General features: G+C 39.2%; 2 protein-coding genes and 2 non-coding genes across 4 annotated transcripts; all 4 read left to right on the top strand.

Annotated features, from left to right (window-relative positions):
- Positions 1-987: 987 nt before the first annotated feature.
- gcshb (glycine cleavage system protein H (aminomethyl carrier), b) lies at positions 988-7,408 on the top strand. The gene is made up of 5 exons (XM_049599540.1): positions 988-1,231; positions 2,276-2,355; positions 6,515-6,578; positions 6,703-6,834; positions 6,993-7,408. The coding sequence occupies exons 1-5, from the start codon at positions 1,081-1,083 to the stop codon at positions 7,088-7,090; spliced, it is 525 nt and encodes a 174-aa protein (XP_049455497.1). The 5' UTR covers positions 988-1,080; the 3' UTR covers positions 7,091-7,408.
- A 3,201-nt stretch (positions 7,409-10,609) lies between these two features.
- Positions 10,610-18,079, top strand: rpl13 (ribosomal protein L13). Its single transcript, XM_049602257.1, has 6 exons — positions 10,610-10,695; positions 11,166-11,283; positions 13,831-13,972; positions 15,328-15,501; positions 17,383-17,439; positions 17,877-18,079. Exons 2-6 carry the CDS (start codon positions 11,180-11,182, stop codon positions 18,033-18,035), a joined length of 636 nt encoding a protein of 211 aa, XP_049458214.1. The 5' UTR covers positions 10,610-10,695; positions 11,166-11,179; the 3' UTR covers positions 18,036-18,079.
- Positions 15,140-15,219, top strand: LOC125882643 (small nucleolar RNA MBII-202). The gene has a single exon (XR_007448355.1). It is a non-coding gene; the product is annotated as a small nucleolar RNA MBII-202 (small nucleolar RNA).
- Positions 17,628-17,706, top strand: LOC125882637 (small nucleolar RNA MBII-202). The gene has a single exon (XR_007448354.1). It is a non-coding gene; the product is annotated as a small nucleolar RNA MBII-202 (small nucleolar RNA).
- Positions 18,080-25,927: the final 7,848 nt, after the last annotated feature.

Here is a 25,927-nt window from a genome sequence, read left to right as displayed (position 1 = left end):
TTTTTCAAAAACATGAGAAAGAAGGCAATGAGCAACTTGGTACAAACTGCCCAAAAAAAGATGAAAAAAAGAGAAAATATTTAGAAAATTATTCTTAAAAAGAATAAGGAAAAAAAGTAAGGGACAAACTATATTATAATTTTTTATTATTATTACATTTTAAAATTGTGTTACAGAATTATCAGAATTTTCTTTCTTTCTTTCTTTCTTTCTTTTTCTTTCTTTCTGTCTTTCTATTTTTAATTTTACTAATTTTCTTGTTTTTAATTTTCTCTTTTTACTAATTTCTTGCTACTTTTTTTGGCTCATTTCTTCTTCCGTTGCTCATCGCCTTCTTTCCATGTTTTTAAAAGAAATCAAGCCATTTTGCTCAGGTTTCAAGGGGTTAAATGATAGATCAGTCATTATTTTTTATTTTATTTTTTATATAGAAATTGGCCTTTTATGTGTGGTTTTTGCTATATGTCATTTGTTTTTGAGACAGACTTTGGAGTCATTTCCATCACTTTGTTTATTGTGATGGACAAGACATATCCTAATGGAAATGGCAAAAAAAAAGGTTATATTAGTGAAAATATAACACCCGTAGGTTTTTTTAAATGTATGTCAGGTTTTCTAAAAAATCCCAAACCAAAAATGGACCACAGGAAAATCAGAAATCTAAAAAAACAACAAAAAACAAACAAACAAACAAACAAAAAAACCCGTTTTTTTTTGTGAATTTACGAGCTAATATTCTCATTAATTCAGAAAAGAGCCGATTTTTTACCATGAAAACTTTTCTCAAAATTCTGAGATTATAATTTTGACTATTCAGAAAAACAGAGCAGATTTTCTCACATGTAAATAAATGTAGTATCCGTAAACAAACCAACCTGCCCTCATGTCAGTATAAATGTTTATATGTTCGCTCCACACCGTTTTGAACCCGAGCTGAACTAACCCACCTCCCACCATCCCGGCGGGAACGCGCAAACAGTGGGATGGTGCGCGCTCCCGCGGTCAAGTGTAAGCGCACCCGACAAGTGGAGACACACACACACATACACACACACACACACACACACACACAGAGTGAAGATGGCGATGAGAGCAGCGCTGCGGTGCCTCTCTGCAAACTTTTCTCCCAGACTGCCTCAACTCTCGTCGGCGGCGCAGCTTCCAGCGACCCGGCTGCTGTGGAGGAGCGACTTAGCGCGGACACTGAGGACCAGCTCGGCCCTGTCCACAGGTACAAGAAAAAAAAATCAGTAACATATCTCTCCGTAATGTTACATACTAACATGCGGGCTGGTTAGTGGTCACACATTCCTGTCTGTCTGTAATGGGCGAAACAACTCACGCAGTTTGTGTCACTTTCCCACAGCGGGGCAGAGGAATGCGACAGAGCGGAGAGGGCAGCTCAAAGTTTGGGTTGCACAAGTCCAAAAACTTTATCAGCCTCTTGTTAGATCAGCTAAAGGCTTTGCTGTTTCATTGAGAGACGGTCAGACCACGAGCTCCAAATTGGGATGTTAACGTATGACCATATAAAACAAATTAACTGTCTCGTGCACTGAGTAGCAGCCTATTAAACAGGAGTCACCCTAAAGCCTGGGTTTAAGCCACAGATAGCTGTGGAGGTTGTATTGTATGTGTGCATGTGGTCTGAAATTTCAACATGTTCTCCCAGTTATTGCTTTCATTCATTATTCCTGCACCCTGTGAAATGGTAACACTTTATTTAAAGGTTGCTTTATATTTTAATACATAATTTTCACAGCAGGATTATCCAGCTCCAAGGAATGACTCTGCTCTTTCCGGTCATGCATCAGCATCTTGCACAGTTCACAATCTGGTTCAAACCTGTATTTTTCTGCATGGTCTGATTCCAGCAGTGGGGATTGTTGAGGCATTGTGATTCCTCCCTCAGGGCATTGTAAAGATGACAGCATGAGCTTGGCATTAACGGGCTCTAACTGTAAATCCAGTTTTTTAAATGCAGATCTGACCCAACCAGATACTGCACCTTTTTTCTATTGAAACACTGATGCTCAGGATCCAAAACTGCACCTGCAGAACGCTCAGGACAAGTTATCTTTGTAGTTTCTTTAATCATAAATGATTAACTAAATATGGTGCATAAGAAACAGCATACTTGTCGGCTTTGTCCATCCAAATGAAGTGCTTCGACAGTGTTCTCTCTAAGAGCTGTCACATTCAAGCTTCATGTTGCTGACTCATACTAATTAATTCATCTGTTCCAAGCTAAATGATTCCCTTGTTCTCTCTGCAGCCCTAAAGTTCACAGATAAGCACGAGTGGGTGCGAGTGGAAGATGGAGTTGGCACAGTGGGTATCAGCAATTATGCTCAGGTATGTTGTTGGGCCTTCTTACTAATCTTTGATTTATGACACTCCTTGTTCAGAGGTTTACCGACGGCCATCTAGGAATCGTGAGATGTTAATGTCTGCAGTTCAGTGCTGCCCTTTGTCCTCACCTGCAACTGTAACTGTACTATAACAGGCTAATTTACTGTTTTATGACTATTGTTTGAGACAATTGATTACCGCCAAACTGCTGTGGTGTGCAGAAAATCTCAAGGGCAGGCACCTCCTTACAGTGGTGGTCAAAGCTATGAATGAAGGCAGGTGTCTTTTGTTTTTGACTTGAACGCAGCTTTTAGTAAAACGTTCGCTCTTACTAAACTTGGGGGCGCTGTTCCACTTCTGCTGCTGATCACTGTGTCACATTGGAAGTTCAAATGATTTAATCTCTGCTGATGAACAGACCAAAGTAGTTTAATGTGATGCAAGATAATGTCACATCTGCAGAGGAAATGATTTGCATTGTCAAACTTGTCTAGCTTGTTTCAAGACTCAGTCACTGCCCACATGTCCAATATCAGGCTGGAAGTTTTCACACACGTCCACCTTGCAGTGTTTTACTACCTGTGTTTATATTCATTAACCCTCATATCACCGCTGCATTTGGAAAGAAATGCCCATAAACTGTGGATATGATTATTTCTGAGCAAAGTGTGGACTTTATCGATCTGCACCTATACTGTACTTGGGAATGTGAACTTTGAGCAGGACTCTGACCCAATTCAAAGTCAGTGCTCCTGCAGTTCTCTAAAACTCTCTGAATATCCAGTGTGTAGGATTTAGGTGATGCTATCAGCAGAAATGCTATATAATAATAATAACAATAACAATGTTTTTATAAGTAAACAATCACCTAAATATAAAAATCATAGTGTTTTCATTTCCTTAGAATGAGCCATTTATATCTACGTACATACAGAGTGGGTCATCTTTAATGGATTTGCCATGTTTCTTTTTTAAATTTTACTAATTTTCTTGTTTTTTATTTTCTATTTTTACTAATTTCTTGCTATTTTTTTGGCTCATTTCTTCTTCCGTTGCTCATTGCCTTCTGTCCATGTTTTTAAAAGAAATCAAGACAATTTGCTCAGGTTTCAAGGGGTTAAATCATAGATCAGTCATTATTTATTTATTTATTTTTTTAATTTTATTTTTTATATAGAAATTGGCCTTTTATGTGTGGTTTTTGCTACATGTCATTTGTTTGGCAAATGGCAAAACCGGTGTTATATTAGTGAAAATATAACACCCCTAGGTTTCTTTAAATGTGTGTCAGGTTTTCTAAAAAATCCCAAACCAAAAATGGACCACAGCAAAAGATTATTATCTCAGAAATCTAAAAGAAAAACTGTTTTTTTTTGTGAATTTACGAGATAATAATCTCATTAATTCAGAAAAATAAAAGCAGATTTTTTTTTCATGAAAACTTATCTCAAAAAATTCTGAGATAAAAACATTAATCCATTCAGAAAAACAGAATTTTCTCACAAGTAAATAAATGTCGCTTCCGTAAACAAACCAGCCTGGGATTCGCCATGTTTCTACAGTAATCAAACATCGGTTCTAGACAGAGCTATTCATGTATCCCTGTTGTCACACTGCCCACCGTATGCTACACACTTGACACTCGGGAGAAGTTTCAGTTCTGCAACCTCACAGCTAGACTTAAATAGTTTCCTTATCTTAGACTGCTCCCTGTTAAAGCCAGAGATGAGTGAAGTTGCTTACATTCTCTAAAGGCAACATTTTGACTACAAGCAGTTATCTAGGAGGAGTAAATAAGACACAGTGTGCACATTTCCTACTGGTGTTCCAGACACATTTGATAAATACCAATAATCTTGTATGGACTTCAGCAGAGCGAGTTTTAAACTTTGTCTACACAGTACTGATACAATCTATGAGGACCCTGGTATTTGAGGTCCACACATGTCTACTTCCTGGCATGCTACAGACTAGCTTGCTTTCCCATCACAAATTACAGAGTAGAGGTGATTCCCAACTGGTGGGTCCACTCTGAATGGACTGCAAGTGACTGGCAAACATGTCAAGTTTGTAAAAAAAAACACACTTTATTTCAAGTACAGTGAATTTTTGGCACAAAGCTTTTATTTTGAAGTATCCTTTCCTGCTGTACAGTGAGTGACCAATGGGAAGCTACTTCACAGAGACAGCTAACTAGCTTGTATGACACTGAATACATATATCTATATATATATATATATATATAAAACTGTGTGGAACTTGAACTAATGCCTAAGGAGAAATCTGGATGCTGTGGCTGGACCAGTTGGGAACCACTGGAGTAGAGTATCTTTCACTAGTCACCATGTTTGAGTCTCATTTCAGGACTAGGATAAAGCAAGCCAAAGGATAGTAACAACTTAAAATTCCAGCCAGTTTGTATATGGATACCATTATCTATAACACATTGGACATATATGGTCAGTTTTACCTGCATTGTCAAGCACCCTAAAGTATTAAGGTTTTATTGAAACTTAAGTTCTTAGTAGTAAATTTGTATGGTTTAGGACAGTGTATTCAGCCTAAAACACACGGGGAGGTGGCATTTAGTTATTATGGCCCCCGACTGTGGAACAGCCTGCCCGGAGAACCTCAGAGCTGCAGAGACTGTTGATGTTTTTAAAAAGAGGCTCAAGACTCATCTTTTTAATCAGGCTTTTAACTGATCTCTTTATTCATCTATTTTAAATTCCTCTTATAACCGATTAATCTATCTATTATCTATTTTTTATTTATTTTTTATGTTCTTACCCTTCCTCTTTTTACGTTCTTATCTCATTTAACCTTTATCTTTTGTTATCTTAGTTAGCCTATAGGTTTTAGTTTTGATGCATTTTATGTCTCTGTTTTAGATCATTCTTACCTAGCTATTAACTCAATTTTATGAGCTAAATAGCTTTTTGTTTATTTGGTTCTTTTTACACATTTTATCCTATCTTACTGTTTTAGTCCCTCAGTTTTTAGCTCCAGTGTTTCCTCATGGGGGCCTGCCACACTGAGAGTTGTTCCTGGTCTCCCGACGGGGGTGCCGTCGGGAGACCGCTCTGACCTGGGTGGCTGTAGGGCACTGCACCGCGGTGTGGAGCCTCATGTCTGCCCGGGTCAGGGAGGTCTCTATGGCGGCGCTCCCTGTGGCCGTGGACCGTGGGCCCTCTCGGTGTAGACGGCCCCCAGAGGTGGCTTTTTCCTTGCCTCGGGTCTCGGTGCTCGGCCATGTCTCTTTAGTGATAGCTAGTGTGTGTGTGTGTGTGTGTATCTGTGTGTGTGTGCGTATATGTATATTTATGTATCTGTATGTGGGGTGGGAGGGTTGGGTTTTCTCTTTTCTTTTTGTTTTCTGTTTTGGATCTTTGTTGTTTTTAACCTCTGTGAGGCACTTTGTGTTACTGTTGTATGAAAAGTGCCATATAAATAAAGTTGATTTGATTTGATTTGTGTTCAGTACTTCCCAAACACTGAGAATAGCAGTAGTTCAGCTCACATCCCAGCTGATCTCAAACAGCCAATCAACTGATGGAGCAGCTGATTGATGGAAGGGAGTCAGCTGATAGATCACATGTTTCCTTTCTATGCAACCAATTGGCAAATCTCATTCAGGGCGCCCTATGTAAACTGCCCTGGCCTGCCTACTATTGCTGCTTCCTCTGCAAGCCGCTCTGCAACCCGCCCCCACCCCAGCTCCTCCTTTTCAGGCTGTGTCTGACTTATAGATGTCATTTCTTTTTGTCATTAATGCTGCTCTGTTTTGTTCATGGGGGGTCTTTTCTGCTGCTCTCTTCAGCTAAGGCTTTCCATGTAGGCGCATGGAAGGGCAGAGAGGTGTTCTCTCTCTGCCTCAGGCTGTTCTCGTATGCGCGTGAAAGGGCAAATAGGTGTGCTCTCTCTGCTTTAGGAAAGGCAGAGAGGCCCCAGAACAGAGCCATACCGCCAAATATAATACTGCATGGAAATCAAGTTTTCTTTGACAAAAGTGGTCCTGACTGAAATACATTTTTTGCTATAAAATGCAAAAACATTTTCTGTGGAGGCATGCGAGACAAAAAATTTTTTTACTGCTTTTACTTACTTTTATGTGATATTTATAATACTGTTGTAATTCATACATTTTGCTCTCTCATTTCAGGAAGCATTAGGTGATGTGGTTTACTGTGGACTCCCAGAAATTGGCCAAAGACTTGAACAGTTGGGTAAGAGCCTGGAATACACCTCACATTTCTGAAAGTAATTGATTTCAGTAGTGTGATAAGAATGTGTCATGTTGTGTCTGTGTGTGTGTGTGTCTGTGTGTGTGTGTGTATGTGTGTGTTGTAGAGGAGTTTGGTGCCTTGGAAAGCGTAAAGGCTGCCAGTGAGCTATACTCTCCGCTGACAGGAGAAGTGACTGAAATCAACACAGAGCTGGCAGAGAATCCTGCACTTGTGAATAAAGCCTGCTATGCAGAGGGTAAGCGTCTCAAAGTCACCGTTGTTCTTTTCCAGTACATTTCTCCCAGTAGGTTTGTTGCCAAGCTGGATGACAAGTTGCCAATGCAGAATAAGAGAACAGCTTGTTCATAACGTTTTTTTTCTTCGGCTTTTGAAATATGAACTGTTGCGTTTCAGGGTGGCTAATCAAGATGACCATTGAAAAGCCAGAGGAACTCGATGGCCTCATGGATCAAGCTGCATATGATAAATTTACTAAGTCACTTGAAGAATAAATGGATGAACTGACTGTGCTGTTTTTGTAATGTCATTGAAATCAAAGATTAGTAGGCAGGGTTACTAACATCTTGCGTGACACTCTTTCTTATCTGTGGTATTTATTTTGATACTGGAAGTGTGCTATCAAAATAATTAAAAATCCTCAGTAACATCTTCCACGTAGGTTAGGATTTGTTTAGCTACTAGCTGACCCAACGGGCTCTTAATCTCAACATCTGTCAGTGAACGTGTTCCTCGTGTTTTGCTCCATGTGCAGAGATGGAAAGTGATTGTAAGAGCCGTGTCACATTCATATAATAAAAGTTTGGTCCTTACACTGCCGTGATTCTTTTCTTTATGTCTGTGAAGTAACCAGCAGCTTTAAAATTCAGGGAATGTGTTGTGATGGCGTTCATGTCAAGATGGTAACAACTCATAGAACAACAGGGACAACATAACTTAACATCTAATTAAAAGACTCATGCACAGTTTATGATGTGCTGTTTTCATGTTCATATCATGTTGCTGACATCATGCTGTTTCTTTTCGCTTGTTATAGTTCTGCACACCTTGACCTTTGCCCTCAGGTGAACATAGGCAAAGATTGCAGCTGATTAATGATTAATGAAGCAGCGGTTTTAAAATCAGTGACCAAAGTAAAAACTGCACTCTCAGGCTGATCATGGAAAATAAGACCTGTGGTTAGTTTTCTAGGTGAAAACTAATACACTGAAATAATGTCACAGGTGGTTAAAGTCACTGAGAACCTCAAGATCACTTTATCCTACAACATTACCATTAAAAATGTAGTTTAAACCAAATGTCCTTTCAATAACTTCCTCTTAAAGAAGTCTACTGTGCTGACCTACTTGTGTATCATCCAAGTCTCCCATTAAAAACTACATATTTGTTCGTAGTGACATCTTTTACACTTGACATGTCTCCACTGCTTCAAAAGAACAAAACATGATGCTCTTAAAATGCATTTCACAACCATTTCTTGTCATACTCCTCTGATAGATTGAGTGGGCAGCGATTCCAGTTTGCTCCTTTTGTTAGGCTTTTAAAAAGAATTTAATTAGGACTATATTCAGATTAGTTTTATAATTACTCTGCCCTAAAAGTGATCCACTTATGCTTGATATCAAGGAATCATAAAGAAGGAGCTGTTGACATTTTCCTTTTGAGTCTGTGTCTATGGCACAGTTTACGATCACTGCGACAAGTGATGTATGAAAGCTATTTTATTTGACCTACACCTATAATTATCTTTTTGAATGTCTTTATACTCCCTCCATTGTCTCAACAGAGGACAAAGGGACGTGCAGAGAAACGAGTTGAGACAGGCCTGTGCACAAAAAACTGTCTTGAATGTATCCACATGGGATTAGTAGGAAATGATTCTCATAAGAGGAGACTACTGTGACCTTTCATACATTTTCTACATACTGGTATGTGCATTATTATTAAATGTCCTCTGTCTTTAATAAAAGAAATGGCAGTCCTTGCAGTAATGTACTGCATAGCACCATCATGTGATTACCACGGTCTCTGATGCCACTGTAATGTTCTTCATCTGTAGGCTGTTTATTAATGGAAATACACATCACAGGCAGGCTCAAGCAAGAGCAGCCTGAAACTTGAACTTATTTTCACATTTATGGTTGATTTGATTCTATTTGAGATTTTTTAAGTGTCCTGAAATCAAATTGTGAAGCTCAGGGTTTTGCTGAAGGTTGTATATGAAGCGTAAAATGAAAAAAATGCTTTGTCAGGTTTGTGCTGTCCTGTTCTGATTTATGCTCACATAAAAGGGTACAAGTCGATGTTTTTACACATGACAGAGGTGAGTTTTGGATTCATTTTTTTTCTATTTGCCAAATTATTATAAAAGGTAACAGTTACGGTGAAATGTAATCCCGCCAGTTCCTTCAAATTCTGGGCTAAAAACTGATTAAACAGAATATGAATGATAATAAATATATGTATGTCATAGCAGGCTGCCCTTTGTACCTATAGTATGTAGGGATGAATGCTTGTTTTCACAAGTTTTTATGCAGCAGCTTCACTGATGAATTCTGAGACAGTCCCCACTCTTACCTATTAGAAAACAGTCACAACAACATTTATTATGTACTGAATCAGACTTATTATCTCAGTATTCTTTCTCTCCTTGAAAGGTCTCTGATCAGGAGTAAAAAACAAAACAACAACAGTTTGTCCGCTTTGTTTACTGTAACCTCTGACACAAGAAATGCTACGCTAATAGCAGTCATTTCAAAGAGACCAGAGCTTAGTGGCCCCTGACCCCTTTGTTTGTAGCCCAGTTTGGTAACCCATGATCTGATGCAGTTATATGACAGTTTGGTTTTAATCAGCGCAGTTTTTGGACACAATGGTAAATAAGACACTTCACACAAAGTTTTAGTCTTTCAAGTATTCAACACAAAATCAGAAAATAACAGTCTGAATGTTTTGTACTTGGTCACTTCCAAATACAGCCGCATACTTAGAGCTATACCCCTCTTGCTACCATGAATTAACTATCTATATGCTGGCTAACTTCAGAAATAATCTGTGGGACTAACTGAAGCCTGTCAGTACACTGACTGTAAGTCAATCTAACAAGCCTACTGCTGACTACTACTGAAACATGCTAGGCTTACATCTAGTGGCCAACACAAAAACTTCACCACTAACTGTAATAGCCAATTCAAAATGTACTGTGTCAAACAAGTGAACACAAAATGAGCTCATGAAATGATTACATGGAGCAAAATTACCACAGACTAATAAAGCTTTGCAAACTCATATTACATGTATTTAAAACAATTATAATATATTAACTAATAATACACAGTGAGGTACTAAGAAGCTTATAAGGCTTTCATGTGGTATTATAGGCTACTACCCTTGTCCAGTCTTTGATTTTTTTTTTCCAATAAAAAAATAAATAAAAAAAAAAATCTTTGGATTAATACATCTCCATAATTTTGGCAACCCCACTTCTTGCCCATAACACAACGTTAAAATATTTCAAAACTAAAACCCAGCGGCATTAACTGCCGTTATATTAATCGCATTTTTAAAACCATGGAATAATTAAGTCTAGGCAAAGTCGTATGTAATGACAACAAACGCATGTTGGATTTAAAAAAAAAAAACAAAAAAACATTGAACAAACATAAATTCATTAACATACCAGGGGCACACATATACAGAGTAAAAATTAAACGAAAGAAAAAATAAATAATGAAAAAGTAATATGAAATGGATTTTCCTGCAACCTAACAAAGATTGTTACAGCGCGTCTTTATACTTCCGGTATAGTTTAAATGAAATTGTTCTCTCTGCGCTCAGTTAAAGTCATTTTACAGGGAACCTCCAAGGATACACGATTTATTTTACCTTTTTATGAACAAACATATTCTTACATTAACTAGCTGTATACATTTTTGTTCCATTTTACGTTGTTTGTTCGTGTGAGGATTACTCTCGCGTAAATACTCTTTGATAACTATGGTCTGTATGGTCTGTTCTACCATTGGCTGGTCGACACATATCCCACAATCCACCGCATTACAACTTCCTTTTTCCTTTCGGCCATTTTCCTCCCTAGTAGGTATGCTAAATTTTTCTCTTCAAACTTAAAAACAATCTGCTTTAATCCTTAGTATTTCATCGGTGTTCGTGAATTTCACTTACAACCTGTAACAGAGGGTTTTGTCACCTTTAAGATAAGGTGATTATTGTCTGAGGATGTCCTCGATAAATTGCTAAACAACATCTGTATTAGTAGTGATACCCAGTCAAGTGGTGTTTGTGTGCGGCTGTTAGCATAGCTGTTAGGGGCCAACATGTAGCTCCACGTTGCAATAATTTCCCTTAAAATAAAAGTGAGCATACGTGTTAAGTGCCGAAATAGCAAGGACGAGTTACCGTGGGGTGTAGTACTCGCTTAACTTGAATTGTTGTTAAGACAGCCAGTAACCTCGTTAGCTTGCTAGCTTAGCATCTGACATGTAGCCTCGGGTTCTCACAGTGTGCCGGCATGACAGTCTGCTCATGTCCGTGTACCATGCTGTATTGCAGGGAAGTAAGCAGCCATGGCCCCCAGTCGGAATGGGATGCTCCTGAACCCTCACTTTCACAAGGACTGGCAGAAAAGAGTGCGCACCTGGTTCAATCAGCCAGCCAGGAAGATCCGCAGGTGAGAACCGCATTGTGTTGCAGGAGTATGACTGAACGAGATGGGCAAATAACCTAACTGCTATACTCTTAAGCAAACCAGTACTGCCATATTGATTCATTATGTGATACATGTGTTTTTAAGTTCCTTTAATATTATCCACTACACAGACAGCGTCTTGTGAATAAGCAGCATGATTTATTGGACACAGTCACCATGTAAACTTGGGGTGGGGGATACCACAAAACTTGGTTTTGAATTTGATACCAAGTAATACAGGGCCAGAACTTTGATACTGATATTGTGTTTTTTATTATTAAATGTGTATTTTTTTAATATGTCAGAAAAAACAGTGTGTCCTAAGTTATGAGGTGAAAAATCTGCTCAAGTAACGCTAGTGATGACCAATTATAGTTGAAAGTATAACATTGACTAACACCAATGAATATATTTGTCTAAAATATTAATTTCACTACGACACACATGGATATTCCATGTCTGAACCTCTCTGACAAGACACTGCCAGTGAACTCTTTGTGTTGGGGTCTGGATGCTGAGGCATTACTCTCCTCCTAACCCTCTTTTCGTGTGCAGCTCCAAGTTCTCTTTCTTGTGTTTTTTCCTCATTCATTAAGTCATTATTATGAGTGGGTTTAAACTAGTCAGGCTTTGACATCTTTTTCACATTGAACTTCTGTGGATAGCTATGGACGCGCACATGATTCTAGTACAATTGAGAGCCTGCGTCAACCCCCAGCTGGGAGTTGAGCTTACTGTCCTAATGCTGACATTGAGTGAGAGTGAAACTCAAAAGATGCTGCTGGATTTGGAGTAAATTGCTTGAGTGCAGACAAGAAAAAAAGCAAAGAGTGCATGTACTAGATGTGTTTACAACTGAATGTTGTTTGCACATAGTTTTACTCTTGAATTACAAGCAGGTATGACAAGGAGAGAAACTGATCCCTTGTATGGTATTGTTCCTATTGACTCAAGGATCAATCTTCAAAGTGGAAATGTATCTGTATTATCAATATTTTGGTATCGATCTGCCCACTCCTAATGTAAACTGCTCTTTCATGTGGACCAAACCTACCTGTTAATGATGCATTGAAATTAAGTATCTGTGTATATATTTCTCATATGCCATAAATGGGGGAAAAACTATAATGGGCTACAAGAAATTAAATGCGATGATCACACGTTGCTAATATGAAATGTCAGCCGGATCAGTATTAGTGTACACAGACGTATAGTAATACAAACCAACCTGAAGTTGAAACATTAACATAAAATAGATCCTGGTTTTTATTATTACAACACACAAATTCACTTTCTCTAATGTGAGGCCAATGGTGTGCTGCCTAGGAACACATCAGGTTCCTGTTTAACAGCAGTTCACCAGCGCTGAACCTCAAAGGTCTTGAAAGTCTTTAACCCCCAAATGTGGACAAGGCTACAAAAATGATCAAAACAGTGAAGTTACATAGTGGTGATCCTGCTCTGATATGCTTTCATGTGTATTTTTTAAACAGAGGTGTTAATGAAAGTATTAAGTCTGATTTATGGAAGTGTTGAACTGTTGTTGATTTATTCTTCTGCAAAAGGTTTCAGTCGTCTCCATGGTAACCAGAGACCCCAGCTTTTTTTTTCCTTTTTTCTTTTTTCTTTTTTTTTTGTTTTTGATGCTACAGGTCTGTTTCTGTTGCATTTAGTGAAGCGTCAATCATATTTATAGTCGGTCTCTGGATGCCAGATTCCCCACACTCACTATGGTGGGCTGGCATATAAAATCAATGACTCAATATATAATAAAATAAACAGTTTATCTACCTGTCGCACTAACGTGAAAAAACATTGCAAGCCAAAATATTATGGCGGTGCCCAAGACATAACATAAATCTACATGTGCTTGGCATGATGCAAAGTGTCAGATAGGATAATTTCATCCATCAAACAACACCTGTCAAAAGTGTGACACGCTCAACAATAAATCAGCCTTGAGGGCTCATGTATTTTTTCATTTAATTTTTGAAGGTGGGATGTCTTTTAACACAGACATGATTTTAGACGATCAAGTCCAGTATTAACATGCAGTCTTATTGCTATACATGATTTGCAGCCTCTTTTTCCCCCACCACAGAACTATGACAAAGGGAGCAATAATTGACATTAAACACAAAGTTATGTTTTCAATTTCCTGGCTAAAGTACGAGACGAGAATTAGTGAGTTAGTGAGAGAAACAAAACATAACATTACTGTGCGCCAATTGTCAACTCTGATATACACAAGCATAAATAACTTAATGCTCAGCACACTGCGCTACTTTGGACTGCTGCGTGACTTGTTTGCGTCCATTCATTACATCTAGTCATGAAACACTGACTTCATATTTTTTTTCTTACCCAATTTCGTTTTTTGTCTTATTGTCATGTTTGAGGTGGTGAAATACAATCAAGAATATGCATACCTGACTTGTATAGTTCCTGAGTTTTTCTAGTTCCTGGGACTGAAAGGTTTTTTTTTTTTTTTTTGGTTACTGTAGTTGTGACTAATGTACCTTTCTTTAGGCGAAAGGCCCGCCAGGCTAAGGCCCGTCGCATTGCCCCCCGCCCTGTCGCTGGACCATTGAGGCCACAGGTCAGATGTCCCACTATCAGGTACCACACCAAGGTTCGTGCCGGACGTGGCTTCACTCTGGAGGAACTCAAGGTAATACTTTCTAGTTGTCTTTTAACAGCTGTTTTCACATATAGGAATCATTTATCTGCCACATCACTCTTTAATTGTCTCCAGTAATACTGTGCAGTGTTTGAAAACTGTCTCAAAGAATTGAATCAATCGACACCAAAGAGGGAAAAGCAGCAGAGCAACTGATTGACAGTGTTCGATTGTGTAGTCAACATATTTGTATGTCAGCATAACTGAGACTCAAACCTACTGTTTATTGAGCTGACCTCCACCTCAGAAATGCTATTGACAACTGTGGATGCAAAACAGAAGAAGCTCAACCTTTCTGTGATGAATCATGCATCCTACCCAACCAAAAAAACTCAATAGATGCAGAAGAACACAAAGTGCTGCTCAAAGACTTGATGTTCTTGCCAAACTGTATCTCTTCTTTCCTCCCCTGTATGTGCCTGCTGTGGGAGGAGGACTAAATGACGTGCATGACCTCAGAACATGTGCACCTGTTTGTTTTCCTTCACAAGAAGTAGCTCAAAGATGAGAAATAGTGACTGATGTAGATTGTACACATCTGCTTTGTACAGTAAACAGTATATGCAGTATGCATTGCTTTTCTGTTGGGCGTCATCTTAATGAATATGATCCCTTTATTTCAATCACCAATTGCATTTAAGCTGCAGAGGAAAGCAAATGTCCACTGAAGTGATAACACCGTCACATCCCAGAGTGTGATCCTCCACATCAGCCAAAATGTCTTCGAGCAAACTAACACCAGTTTGCTGTAAAATGTCAGCGTTTTGGAATGGGCACACAAGATATTTCTGGCCACTAAAAAGACAGTGGGAGGGAGTGACGAGTGCTGTGCCCCAGTTTATTTGAAGAGTTGAATCATTAATAATGGGGTGTAGTTGAGTGCATTTATTTGTCATCAATATTTATGAGAATCTGCAAAAGTTTGCCCTTGTAAACGCCGTATTATGTTAATAAAACAGATAATCAATACCCTGAATAAGTCAGGACTAGGCTCATGTTTTAAATATTAATGTGTATGTCAGTGCTCGTATTGAATTTGCAAGTGAAGCTCTGTCTCCTGTAAATAGAGAATAGCACCAAGTATGTGCATATCAGCATGGGCAGACATGTTCAGAAATGTAAGAACCATCAAATGTGATTTGCGTCGCAGCAGTCAGATGATGACAAATCTCCGGAATCTCTGTATTTGCTTGATGAATACCTTGAACCCTTTATCTGATGACTGCTTTTCATTTCTCAAAATGAAAAAACAAATTGATTGTTACAACCTGGACATGGGTGTCTTATCAAGTCCTGAACATTATGTCCAAATCATAACTTTCAGTGTACTATGTTCCACTCTACAGGCAGCTGGTATCCACAAGAAGACAGCCCGCACCATCGGCATTTCAGTTGACCCTCGCCGTCGCAACAGATCCACAGAATCTCTTCAGGCCAACGTGCAGCGTCTGAAGGAGTACCGCTCCAAGCTCATCCTGTTCCCCAGGAAGGCTTCTGCTCCTAAGAAGGGAGACAGCACTGTAAGTTTCTTTTTCACGTTGTCGCACTGAGCATGAAAGAAGATTAAAGGAAACTAAACATCCAATCTGTAAAGCACTGGACAGACAGTAGTAGAGGTTGCTAATTGTTTTTCATTGTTTGGCTGAAGAAAACAAGTGTTAAAACATTCATCAAAGGCATGTGGTCTGTAGGAGTGAGTCATCCCTCAAAATTGAATAAGAACAATTTGTGAGCCCTCTCTAGTATTTTACTACTGCTTTATCTTATGAAAATTAATTCAGAAGCTTTCACACAAGCTTTTATGAGTAATGTTTTAAAGAACCCTGTCAAAAAAATGAATTTGTTCCCCCTGAATTTTAAATAAGTGTCGAGATTTGTGTTTGAGAGAGCTCAAAGCTGTAACCTTCACGTGCCCCCTTTTTATATTTCAAGTTTTCTACATTCAGTGTAGTGATTCATCTGTAATCTTTGCTGGACACAGTTAATAGAGCCAAACTTTGATCACTGACAGCAGCACACCTTCAGTGAAAGATCATAATTTGAATTCTTAATGCCATTTTACTGGTTAATTAGATTGTGTCAGGAGTTTTTATTTGATTGCGGAGGATTTATTTGCTCCGGTAGACGCGTCTGGTCCTTCTCCCAATCAGACAGATTTCTAGCGTATCTGGCGCAGGTCGGGCCAGTCGCAACAGTTTATCTAATATGGGGTGTGTGTCAGAATCAGACAGTGACTGTTAGGTTGTTGGGCGTTAGCGCTTTACGCAAAATACATGACTTTTTTTTTTGCCTCTTTGCATCTGGGACTCTATGGTGAGCATAAACCTAGCTTTTGTGGTCACTGACATATTGAAGCTAAACAATGGTGTAAATATTGATGGTGTAACCAGTGTGGCACACAAGGGACCGTGATGGTGATCGGAGAAATAAGGTAGCGGCGGTGGTTTGAGCCGAGGGTAGGCTGGTAGATTGGTGTTAATAATTTGGCTGCTGTCTGTGGTGTTGATCAAAGACTGGTTTGCAGGATTGGATGGACGCTCTTTAGTCCAACATAGGGCTGTCTGTTTTGGCATGCACTGCTCAGCTGGGGTGTATTTTGGCCTTTGCTAGGAGGAGAGCAGGCAGTAGCTCTGATCCCGGACTGACCCATATGGCCTGCTCGATCAGCAAACATTCTGTTGCTGCCATTACACAAGCTACATCCAGCACTTCGGCTGGACACCAGCCTGCTGTGAAAACTGGAATTTGCGTTAAATCTAACTATTGTTGCTGTGATTGGATGGAGGTCTATTCAGTTGTGTCCAGACATACTTTTAAACTACAGCTGTTAACGACCTGTAGAAAATGAACTGAGAGGTTCCAGACTAACTTGCACATGAGATTTTGTCTGGCCGTGTCAGGCTGAGATTTGAAATCATCTAATGAAACTGGGGACACACCCATACTATTCAAATTCAATGTAATTTGAAAACTGACTCACCATGTGGTGATGGATTTGAGAGATTATTTTGTGAGATCATCCATCTGATGAATAAAACATCAGACCACCTGTAATGCTACAGAAACTTCAGCTGTGCAGTCAGAATAACAATGGAGGCTGAAGGCCAAACACTGCTCACGGCCGCAATTGTCAGTGCACGCTTACTTACAAAAATTAGATCCCTGTAGACCCCGTAATTAATTGAGTACTCATTAAGATTTAATATTACACCTGTCATCCATACAGCCTGTGAGTGCATCACTGTGGTTGAAAATGAATAACCACCCAAAGCTTTTTTTTTCCTGACTGCCTTTGATTTGAATAATTTCACAACACCCAAATGTTGGTGTGAGGTAGATGTTTGTCTGCCTCGTGATGTTTTCTGTTGCCTTGAAGAATTAACTGTTGGTAATCTTTTCAGGAGGAGGAACTCAAGATGGCCACTCAGCTCTCTGGTCCAGTCATGCCCATCAAGACGGTAAGTTTTCATCCCTCAGATTGTACTAGCACCCAACACTAATTACAGTGAGATCACTGAAAATGAATTTGAGTATTTTTGGGTGGAAAAAAAGATGGATTTTGTAATTTGCCATTCATACACCATCATTTTCTCAGTGACAAAGAAATATAAGGACAGTGAATATGTGAAGTGTCACAGCAGTCAGATGATGACAAAACTCCGGAATCTCTGTACTACTTTGATGAACATTTGAACCCTTTTTTCTGATGACTGCTTTTAAAAATCAAACTGGAAAAGCAAATTAGTTTTCCTAAAACACTGGCACCACAAATTTGGGCCTCTGTTTTGCATCAGTCAGTGGTAAATTGGCTGGTTTCTGCCACTTGGCAGACACTGAATTATCAAACAGTGTGCGAAAAACGTGTGCTTACTGATGTCCTGTTCTTGTCTCCCAGGTGCACAAGAAGGAGAAGGCTCGGGTTATCTCCGAGGATGAGAAGAACTTCAAGGCTTTCGCCAGCCTGCGTATGGCCCGCGCCAACGCTCGTCTTTTTGGCATCCGTGCCAAGAGAGCCAAAGAGGCTGCAGAGCAGGACGTGGAGAAGAAGAAGTGAAAATAGTCACTATGGAACTTTGCAAAATAAAGTGTTTAAAAAGATCATTGTGGGAATGTCATGATTATTATCTCCTTAGAGTTTGAAGGGTGAAGTCAGAGATTAAGGGACATGATAGAGTAGAGCCACTCAGCAGATCAGGGAAAAGACACGGTGTCTGTTTACAGAGTAGGAGTCAGTTTTACAGTTCTCAACAGAGGTGAGATGTGACTTAAAGACAGTATCGAATGTGCCTGAATAACTGTTGGGTTCAGATTGCAGCACTGGGCCCCGTTCTGTATACATGGATGAGTTATTCAGATTAGAATGTTGAAGTTGAGCCACAAGTCTGGATTTTCGTTTCTTCAAGCGATCTTAATTTATATCAGGAATTGTTGTTAGAGCAACAAGTCCTTAAGCCCAAACCTGGAAAAGGGCTGGCTTATTGACCGTTAGCTTGAATAGGACAAAGATGTTGGTTTTTTTGCCAAATCACAAACACAATAGTTTTTAAATACAACTAACTTGCTTTTATGGATTTATAATAAAAGTGTACATGATTTTAGAAGAACATGCAGGTTATTGAAAAAATCAGTATGATCTAATGGTATAATTATCACAACTACATTTTCACAATGAAGAGTTACCTATACTTAGGTGAAAGTATAACAGTCTACACAAGAGAACTGATCCAAATGTAGTAGAACTTAAAGGAAATACTCAAACAGCTGAAACAGTCTACTACTAGTAGGAGAATGGAGACTTAAATTGTCATTAAATGATGAACTTCAGCACTCACTTTGCTGGATAATGTGTTGTAGTGAGGCTTCATTTAATAGTAAGCTTATGGTTTTCACTAAGTGGTCTCTTTCATGTCTGTTGAGGAGATCTTCCACTCATCGTGCACCAACATCACTTCTAGTCTGACCATATCCACTTCTAATATCTAATGTTTAACAGCCTGGAAACATGGAGTACACTGTAGAAGAAAATGACATCTGTTATTGCAGGCTCACACCGGTGCATTTTGGGAAGTTTCACAACACGCATACCTACTATAACTACTCACATGAGCAGTCAGCCAGTCTTATGAAGGCTAATCATGTTTTCAAGTCTATGCAATTTACCTTTGTTTCAAGATACGAGTGTAGTGTAAAATAATGCTATGCAGGATTAACAAATAAATCAGATTTCTTTCAAAGATTTAAATTAGCTGGATGGAAATAACCAGGATTATTTTAGCCAGATAAATTTGTCAGCTTGAATTAACTCTAAAATGGGGCCCTCATCACACCTATGGTCATACAAATAAACTTCAGACAGCATTTGGAGTATAAAAGTTTATTTCAACCATAAAAAACTTTGGAGCCAGAGGACAAAAGCTAAAGATAACAACAAAACAAAAAACAGAATGCTAACAAAAGTAAGATCTAAGCTCTCTTGTATGAACAGGCCTTTGTCACAGCACACTGTCTGACTTGTCATATTACCAAAAGCACAGGTGTTAGCAGTGACAAAGATGGCTCCTCTCTATTCAGATATTCCAGCAAGACATGACTGTGTGACAGCCCGCACAATACGAGGACCCTGAAACTGAAGCAGCGGAATGAAATCCAGCCATTATTGATTTCATTAGTGACACCTGGGCTTTTCTGCAAGGATATACCGCACAATCAAATCTTACTTTGCAGACATCTAACCAACTTTTCAAAGATTTGAGTACCGTACAGCTGTGGAGTGAAGTCAGAGCAGTTGTTACTAACAAAGATGACAAGACATGAATTTTTCCACTCACTTTATTTAGAGATTTATCTGATGAAAAAGTGGCATCAGCCCGAAGTGTGTAAGCAAATGTGAAATTAGGATTCAGGGTCCATATTAGACTCATATTTGCAGCAGTAGGTGGCACTAGAGGTACAAAATATAGCGATTAATGGAGACATAAAACCATTTAAGAGAAAGGTTTGCTGACTGTCAGTGCAGAATATTAAAGACATTTTCAATATCTGGATTTTTTTGAAAGCAGGTCGTTAACCTGATGTGACAGTGTACATTTTAGCAATGTATTACCTGATTAATTTTGTCAGTAACTCAGCAGTTAATAGAAGAAAGCATGCGACAGAAACTGACACATTTTAATTCAAACAGAAATAAAATAGTCCTGACCAAACATGACCGACTGTTATAATCTATAAAGGACCTGTACATTATCTACAGCATGTTTAAGCACATAAGTGGAGGTCATCGATAGCCATCTCTGCAGAGAAAGGTCAGAAGAGGTGAGAAGCGAGAAAAAAATCTCATCCCAGTGGGACAATTTAACACTCAGCCTCTGCACAGGGGGGCAAAGTTGAATTTTAATTTTCACACAGAAGGTTATGTGCTGGCAGACGTGAACCAAAAACGGCCTGTTAATATTAAAACATTGCCATGACGACACAGACTCTGGATACGTCTAAATTGTGTCCTCACGCTGGGTGTGCTGTTGTGTTCCCATCAGCTGAAATGAATAAATAAAAAGTGAATAAACCAAACAACACAGGTGCAGAGAAACTTCCACGATTAAGTGAGATTGCCTATTTGAAATGCATTAGTCAGCGCCATTAGAAAATGCCCACTTCCAAAAATGAGTTCAAGTCGAGCACATCAATGTACACAGAATGAAAAAATCAGGATGGGGTGAGACTGGATGCCCTTGTCTGCGTCTCCTTTAGTGTCTGTCTGTGTTCCAGCTCTCTGAACGCAAATAAATAATTCAGTTAATGAAGGTGAGTGGACAGTCAAGACGTTTTGGTCCAGGGGTGATTGATATGGCTGAAATGGAAACTCAGATGGATGATCCTATTTATTCTGAAGATAGACCACTGCAAAGTAATCTCTTTACTAAAACACATATGTAACAGGACACCATGGATTTTAAAAACCACTTACTCTTACCACCTTTCCTAAATGCAGTGCCGTACCTAGCACATTCAGCACCCTGGGCAGCCCCCCCATACACACACAAAAACAGTATATATATTTATTGTACGAGAACAGGAACAAAAGCAAATGGAATTCAATTGCTTTTCATTGTCTCTTATTGTAATGCTATCCACATACACTCCACCACACCCATCAGGGGGTCCACGGCCCCTACAGGGTCCTCAGTTACTAAGTTTTTTTTTTTTGTTTTTTTTTAAAGATTATTTTTATTGGCTTTTTTGCCTTAATTGACAGGACAGAGGGTGAAATGGGGAGACAGAGAGAGCGAGAGTGGGGACTGACATGCAGCAAAGGGCCGCGAGCTGGATTCTAACCCGCGGCCCTCAGTTACTAAGTTTAAGGGCTTTTTTTGTTTTAAGAAGTTAAAATAAATCTAAAAATACACATTAACGTGAATCTAACATATGATTAACGAAGGTAAGTCAGCATATTCATAAAAAAACATTTGAATTATAGTACACAACACTGATAATAGGCTGTTACCCATGAATCCTTTTGCAAGCTAGCTCACATAATTACATGAGGTTAAGTAAGTGTTTTTATCTTTGCATCTCTTGTCTGTACCATTGCTATTTTTAATGGTGATTTCTATTTTTAAAATTGTAAATAATTAAGTAATTGATTCTACTATTTAAACCTTTTTCCCTTTACTCTTTTAATGTAAATCTGTATCATTTACTATATTTTATTGCTCTAAATCACTGTGCAGCATTTAAACATAACAGCGAGATGAACTAGTAAGATAACATTTACATACAATTGAATCATACTGGCCAATTAGACATTCTTTTAAGCCAAAATGGGCTGTTTCTATTTGAGCAAGAGACTCTGACACACCATCCGCCTGAGAAGCAACCGCTGTAAGTGCAGAGGGTGAGGCTAATGCACCTAGTCATGCTACAACTGCTGCTGTGAGCAGGTACAGGCAAGCACAAATAAAAGAAGACCAAAAAATATTCAGAGAATTATCACAAGTGCAACCCAGGTTTTAAACAGTATATGTCGAGGGGGTCCCTTCTCCATCTTTCTTTAAGCTAAGGGTTCTTTGGCTTAAGGACCTCTGCTCTAAGGTGAACTGCATGACAAGAGGTGGTACCACTGCTACAGACTGACTGTTAGCATTAGATTTTTTTGGATCATTTTTACCTTTGGATGGTTTTACAAATAAAAAAAATCCCTCCTGCGTGGCGCCCTATGTGAAAGCCCATGGGAAGATCCACACCTGCAATTTATTAAATTAATGGCAGCTCCCACCTTTCATTATTCGACAATGATGTGATGTTATTTGTCCTATGATAAACTACACATAACAGTGATACCAGACAATTATAGTCATAATATTATATAGTCATTATACCTTGTGACATAAGATGTAGTGACTGTCGGGATTCAGTGTATGTGATAAAAGACTGACCCAGACTTGAAGCATTTAGTCAGTTACTCATTTACTCATAGAAAATAATGGGCAGCAAGCTTGCTAATTGATCATTTAAGTATTTCATCCAACACCAAACATTCTCTGCTTATTGCGTCTTAGATATCTGCAACATTGACTACTAATTATATTCCAGTATCCGACTGAAATCAATGAGGTCGCATGTATCCTGCAGTATCAGCTCCCCTCCTATGATGTATTGTGTGTATCATGTTTACTCTGTGAAAAGATAGCTAAGATCTTTGTGACCACAGTATTTCTAGGTCAGTAAGGCAAATATAATGATGACAGAGGAGACTCGCTGAGATAACATTTCTCTTCAATGTGCTATTACTTGAAGTGGAGCCTGATGAAACACAAGCTCTGTGATTGATTACCATTAACGGGGATCCTGCAGCTACTATCATCAATAAGAGAGACTTTAGAATCAATAGCACCTTTGAAAATGTCCAAAAAAGCCTACCTATGTACAAAAATACCTCTACTCGAGGGAGCTGCTGGTGGAAAACCGTGGATGATGTTACACCAACACACCGGAGCTAGTTTGACTGAAAATGTGAGCGCATCAGGCCATGTTAGGGGATCTTCCTATTTGGGTTATTGTACACGCAATGTGGTCAGTGACTGGGGAGAAGCAGCGGGGGAATCTGAGTAGATAATCCATGTGTAAATGCAGGGAACGTCCTGTGAGGTGCTGAACTGACACAGCGGCAGCAGCAGCAGCAGCAGCAGCAGCAGATGGCCGTTGTTTAGAGCTGTGGCGTAACAGGGCTCAGGTGTGTGCCCCAAAGCAGACGCTTCCTTCTGACTCTGAATACCCATGGAAGAAGAGGCAGTGGGGTTGAAAAAAAAGTGCAGGAGTAAACATGACTTAAGGTGATGGCCGTGTCAGAAAGCAGCCAGTTTCCATGTTAAACACAGAGTGTGCAGATCCAGGCATTCTGCAAAGCGCTAATGAAAAGAAAATGTTCTGTCTGTCTGAAGGACGCTTCAGAATCATGAAATTTCAAATCCTTGAGGAATTAAACGCCACGACAGCTGAAGCCTACACATTTCTATTATCCTAAAGTGCACTGTAACCTCACAAGGTGCTTTTAAACACTCAAACAAAAGCTTTTATTTTATGTTCCGCATTATATTTTGATGAACCCAAATTCCACCAGTAATTTTGTCCATTTCTTTAGCTGCTTTGTTTTTCGAGGCCTTCGCCTCTGTGTGCACAGAAACTCGAGGGCTGCTGTTTGTCAGTTCAATCTAAAAAATCTATAAATGTTATGCAATGTCTGGAAATACATTCATGAAAATAATACATTTGTGGGTGGACTGTGAAAAGGTTCCAGCATAAACGTGTAGAAACAATACATTACGTAACATACATCGCTGTCAAAAAAATAAATAAAAAAAAACCCTACACTATGAATCAGCTCTGATCATTTTAATGTGATTGACATCAGACTCCAGTGTGTGTATGTGCATGTACAGTACAAATGTGGGTGTATGTGTGTGTGTGTGTGTGTGCATGTGTGTGTTTAATAAAGTGGAGAGAGCAGAGAGTCACAGGTCCTCAGCTGTCTGGAGCTCCCACGTGGAGATTTGGTTGATGATTTGTCCTTTAAGTTGCTGTTGTTTTGCTGTGAAATGTCTTGCAAGCGTCCCTGGCATTTCTATTATTGAGGTGTGACAACACCTGTCTGGAGGACGGCTGATTTAGACATGGATTGCCTTCTTTTCTGGGTGCAAATTGACAAACAATAGAGCCTAGTGAGAGGATAATCATCTAAACATCTGATTTCACCTGTTACGTTCAAATGATGACGGAGCCTGTTCATCTCATTTTAGACTGTGAGCTTGTTTTTGAAGGATAGTCCATTAAATGACAAGGAAATTGTTCTTGATCTGAGCAGACAGTGTTCACTGATATGACAGCCAGTGGTGCACCTAGATATTTTTCATAGGGGTGGCCAAATGGGGCCAGTGAAAATCTTGGGGTGAGTTAAGGAATCACATATTGATATAGTTTGGTTTCTTATTTTACGGTTTATGTTACCAACTACCTGATTTGCACAGACTAATTCTGGTACAGTTACCACTTTGATTTCCACAATAATCCTGTTTTAATATATTATATTTCTATACATGTCAGGCAATTCATTGTTCTTCAAATTAAAAATCATCTACTGGGAACACGCCTTCTCAAGCTTAGGTGAGACCCATAGAAACCATTTTCATTCAAATGTCATGAGGTGAGAGTTCAAGGGATCCCTTGCCATAAATTTGAAGCGTTATCCAGCCTCCTTCCTGACAAGCCATGCCAACATGGCTGATATCAACAGATGCTTTAGGTCAGTGGTTCCCAACTGGTGGGTCACGATCCAGAAGTGGGTCTCAGGCCCATTCTGAATGGACCGCAAGTGACTCCTGAACATGTCAAGTTTGTAAAAAAAAAGCACATTGATTTAAAGTACAGTAAATTTCCAGCACAGTTTTATTAATTTTGAAGTTTTCTGCTGTGAAGTGAGTGACTACCAGACGGCTACTTGACCAAATGCATGGCCAAACACAAGTATGACACTGAATGTATTAAACTGTGGGACCTCAAACTAATGAGTAAGGAGAAATGTGGACCCCGAGGCTGGATCAGTTGGGAATCACTGTTTCAGGGTGTGTCGTTTCAGAGGATACCACTATCTTCACGTTTTTTTTGGTTATATAGGAAAGCTCCAGCATGAAAGAAAGAAAAAGTTAGGGGATGACATGTAGCAAAGGGCCGGGGCTGGAATCAAGCCTGTGGCTACTGGAGTAAGGGCATGGCCTTTGTACATGGGGTGTCTGCTCTACCAGGTGAGCTAGTGGGTGCCCCTTTTTACGTAAGCTTAAAAATTAGTCCACCACAGCCTCTTAAACACAGTGATGTCAGTCTCAACCCATTTCTGACCACCGTTTTCTTTTAATGTTTTTATGTATTTAATCATTTACTATTATAGCTATGATATAGCTGTGTAGATGTTTATGACATGTTTAGCTTGTTGTCTTGTTTTATCTGATTTTCAAGCCCAAATGAAGCAACACCCATAATCTCATTATATTTAATATGTGCCATGGCCCCCCCTCTCCCTCCCTTGGGGGCGCCACTGTTGCCAGAATAATATAGAGTCAAATGCTTGCCTACTGTTTGCAGAATTATGTGCAATATGTAAGCATGATTTAATGCCTAATGCTAACATATAGGCATGCTCAGTGTGCCACATTAATTACAGCAGACTGAAGCTGGAGGAAAATCTGATTGATATATCAGCATATTAAAACGTCTCTATGGAGGCTGCAGAGGATTATTGCTGCACAGAGATTAATTTAAACTCAAGGGAAGTGTTTAAGACATTGCATGTGTTTCAGTGATTTTTTAATAGATGCCAAGTTCTTCATTCTTTCAGCCTGGATGCACATATTTACCGTGTTCATGTCAGGCTGCCGTCCTTTGTGGGAGCTGCCAGAT

Source organism: Epinephelus fuscoguttatus, linkage group LG2 (genome assembly GCF_011397635.1).
Source record: "Epinephelus fuscoguttatus linkage group LG2, E.fuscoguttatus.final_Chr_v1".
In the NCBI taxonomy this organism is placed as follows: domain Eukaryota; kingdom Metazoa; phylum Chordata; class Actinopteri; order Perciformes; family Serranidae; genus Epinephelus; species Epinephelus fuscoguttatus.
The sequence above is the reverse complement of the archived record's forward strand: the minus strand, read 5'-3'. Positions and strand labels throughout refer to the sequence as shown.